Source organism: Glandiceps talaboti, chromosome 3, assembly GCF_964340395.1.
Source record: "Glandiceps talaboti chromosome 3, keGlaTala1.1, whole genome shotgun sequence".
Lineage (NCBI taxonomy): Eukaryota > Metazoa > Hemichordata > Enteropneusta > Spengelidae > Glandiceps > Glandiceps talaboti.
Genome location: NC_135551.1, coordinates 11,389,379 through 11,393,365, shown reverse-complemented (window position 1 = coordinate 11,393,365; position 3,987 = coordinate 11,389,379). Strand labels below are relative to the sequence as shown.

At 37.0% G+C, this 3,987-nt stretch overlaps 1 protein-coding gene across 1 annotated transcript in view; it reads left to right on the top strand.

The window, feature by feature from the left end:
- The first annotated feature begins 363 nt into the window (after positions 1 to 363).
- Positions 364 to 3,987, top strand: part of LOC144432504 (superoxide dismutase [Mn], mitochondrial-like) — a 6,298-nt gene continuing 2,674 nt past the window's right edge. Inside the window, exons 1-4 of the mRNA XM_078120725.1 lie at positions 364 to 464; positions 1,893 to 2,092; positions 2,736 to 2,852; positions 3,431 to 3,610. Of these exons, the coding sequence (XP_077976851.1) occupies positions 436 to 464; positions 1,893 to 2,092; positions 2,736 to 2,852; positions 3,431 to 3,610 (526 nt within the window). The 5' untranslated portion in view covers positions 364 to 435. The remainder of the gene's footprint in view (positions 465 to 1,892; positions 2,093 to 2,735; positions 2,853 to 3,430; positions 3,611 to 3,987) is intronic.

Sequence of the window (3,987 nt, the reverse complement as noted above, 5' to 3'; positions counted from 1 at the left end):
ACATTGAAACGCAGGTGCCTAACCATGAACTATACACCGAGGACATCGCAGCTCTTGGTTATTGATTATAACATGCAAAATTTATGTTATTTTTGCATATGTAAAAAGTAGTTTGTTTCAAGTAGAATATATCAATTTTTATCTATTGTTTATTTTTTGTGACTTTGCAATTCTATCCTTTTCATTTAATGATATTTATTATAATCACATGATATTATTATTTATATATATTTGGGGTACCTCCAAACCCGGCTCCAAACATTTCTTGACTAAAGTTACTTGTGAACTCGGAATAAATATTTATATCCTTAGCTGGGACGCGAATCGATAACTTAGAATATGAATCTGAAACCGATGAGCACGTTTCTGCATGCAGACGGCGTGATTCACACTCGGTGTTGTGCGATAATATCGAAGATTTTGGAGAAAAGCAAGATGCTGTGCAGGGCAGTTGCAGCAAAGAGGTAAATTCAGATAGTTATAGATCAAACCACGTGAATGTTGTATGACACACAAAGTATATGGCAATTTTACAGAGGCCAAGTTTTGAGGAGCTCGAAGGAGCACAGACCATACTTTCCTGGCCTTCCCAAACAGCGGAAAAGTTCGCCTTACTGATGTACGCACGCACTCAACGTGGATAGCCAAGTGCATTAATTCCAAACTAATAAATTGATCGATTGGGGCAACGTAATCGAGAAGTTGTGGAATATGTACAGGTATAAAGTGATATCTCCAAAGTGTGTAGGCCTGCGCAACATTCAAGAATCAAGGTCACACAACGGTCACCAACAGCCAATCAACAACATAAGCACCACGCCTACTCCAGTATTAAATACAAATACATATGCATCACCATAGCAGTAGGTCGGATATCTTGAATAGAAAATACAATAGCATGAATAGAAACACAATCTACTGTGTCATTTATATAGAGGGGCTATGAAGAGTTTAATGCAACAACCCCCGTTAGGCCTAAAACAATTGTGCTGTTCCGATTGTTCTATTTTTAGAATAGGTGGTGTAGGTCGATTTTTAATTTTTTTATTGCTAGTGTCAAGTTCATATAGTTATGTTTTCCGTATGGTCTCTGTGTTAATGTTATCTGTGTACAGCCATTACAGCTTGGAAGAACAGTTTTATATTGTCTTTAAGTTGTGGTCAGTTTCCACATTATTACTTGTTGTGTGAGATTTCACAATTTTTGAGATTTTATTTTTATTGTTACGCAATGGGGGCATGCATAGTACTCTGGAAATTAAAATGTTCAATTTATTTTGTTGGCCATTTGAGTGTAAAACTCTGGCAACTTATTTATTTGCTAGAGCTTACAGGAACCTGATGTGTAACCATGGAGATAGTCTCATAGATCTGTGGGGTAACTAATGAACTGACCCTTTCTCATTGGTGGATTAGTTGAATGGTAGCCAGACCCAGTCACCCTTGGAACTTTCAACTTTTAACTTCTATGATTGAGTATACATGTATTTTCATGGATAGCAGTAGTCGTATGAATTGCAAACAAAACTCTGTTACCAATAGCAATATATGTAACGTTGTATTATTGTAAACATTTATGTTTACCCTCAGACCACTATATCAGACCACTATAGATATAGTGGTCTGAGGTTTACCATACTAGTGTTTCCATCTGCTTCTTAGATAACTATTAACGTTACACTGGAATGTGGTTTTATTTAAGTATTTTCACTTGAGTAAAAAACTTATAAACTCAGCTTGTGCCACTTTGATTTAATTATTTAATTACATTTATTTCAAAAGGAAAATCCAAAGCAAGCTTTCTAAAAATATGTTAGTGCCATTCCGGTTCGTAATGTGACAAGATTCTGTTGCACTCATATTTTGATTTGCCGTTTTGTTATTCTACACAGGTTGCTAAGCAATCCTTCTGTGTTGGGATGTGCTGCATCCAGACTTAAACACACCTTACCTGATTTGCCATATGACTACAGTGCCTTGTCACCTGTGATTAACACAGAAATCATGGAACTGCATCACAAGAAACATCACCAGACATATGTCAATAACCTAAATGCAGCCGAAGAACAGTTGAAAGAGGCTCAACAGCAAGGTGAGTAATTTAGTGGTTAAATTGGTGACACAAGGGGTGTATTGTTCAAAATGTATACCCAGAGAGTGAAATACTGAACCATAGCATTTGTCAGAAATTTGTTACAGTAGGAATGTTTCTAGGGATGTGTAGATGAAGACTTACTCTGATGGTTTTATATAGTGTCGTTTCAGGCACTACTGTACAGTTTTTAAAAATGTTTATCCACATGCTGATCCATGCTAGGTATAGGTTTTCCTTTTATTTGATATATATTGATGTATATTGCAAAGATAACAACGGGGCTGGACAGGCAACTGGATAATCATTCAGCAAATGAACACCTATACCTGACATGGATCAGCATGTGGATAACATGCTTGAAAACTATACAGTTGTGCTACAACGCCATTGGCACTATTTTATAGTGTGGTTTCAGCCAAACCATTGGGTAGAAGCTGTTATCCTATATCATATCAAACTACATGTACATCATTTGGGTGATTGCATGTTTGAAAAACTTACCTCAATGAATAACCTAGTGATATTAAGAATTGATATTGCTTTCCTGTATGTGTAATAAAATCTGCAATATTTTATTTCTACATACATTTTTATCTCCATAAATGTATATTTTAAGACATTTCATGTTATTTTATTACAGGGGATGTAAGTAAGATGATAGGCCTACTCCCAGCCCTAAAATTCAATGGTGGAGGTCATCTCAACCATTCTATCTTTTGGCAGAATCTGTCACCAGAGGGTGGTGGTCAACCAGCTGGTAAGGATATTATTAAACTCAACTAATACTGCTATAGTTCTGTGTTTGTGTTTGTGTTTGTGTTTGTGTTTGTGTTTGTGTTTGTGTTTGTGTTTGTGTTTGTGTTTGTGTTTGTGTTTGTGTTTGTGTTTGTGTCTGTGTCTGTGTTTGTGTCTGTATCTGTATCTGTATCTGTATCTGTATCTGTATCTGTATCTGTATCTGTATCTGTATCCGTATCCGTATCTGTACCAAGACTGGTGTACTTGGCGTATTTGCACAGGTGCTTGCATTGTTCTGTGGCCGTACTTTCACAAGCATACCGAGTGAAAGTGCAGCAGAAAACACTGCAAGCATAAGTGCAAATATTCCTCAGTTCCCACATGGGGTTCTGTTATTATTATAAATGATTGTTTATCCGAAACAACAAATATCCATAAAAACGACGTGATCACACACTTCGTGTAGAATGATAAATGATCATGTCCTCATTTCCATAACATTAGCATACAATGATGTCTTCAGTATTGCACCTGTAGGTATGCGTACACACCAGTACAAGTAATCTCTGCATTATACCTATTTTTCTCTGACCATAGGTGATCTGATGGAGGCTATTAAAAGAGACTTTGTTTCCTATGACATATTCCAAAGCAGAATGAGTGCAGCTACCATCGCTATCCAGGGATCTGGTTGGGGTTGGCTTGGTTACCGAAAAGAAACAGACCGACTTGTCATCCGTACATGTGCTAATCAAGATCCATTGGAGAGTACCACAGGTGAGTTGGTATAATATGGAGCTATTCAAAAGGTTCACACTGATTGGCTAGAAAACAAGGGTTGACACATGTGAATTGGTATAATGTGGAGCTATTCAAAAGGTTCACCATGATTGGCTACAAAACAGGTGCTACCACAGGTAAGTTGGTATAATGTGAAGCTATTCAAAAGGTTCACACTGATTGGCTAGAAAACAAGGGTTGACACATGTGAATTGGTATAATGTGGAGCAATTCAAAAGGTTCACCATGATTGGCTACAAAACAGGTGCTACCACAGGTGAGTGGGTATAATGTGGAGCTTTTCAACATGCTTACACATGTTTACACTTGATTGGCTAGAAAGCAATTGTTGACTGTATAGGAAATTATAGTTA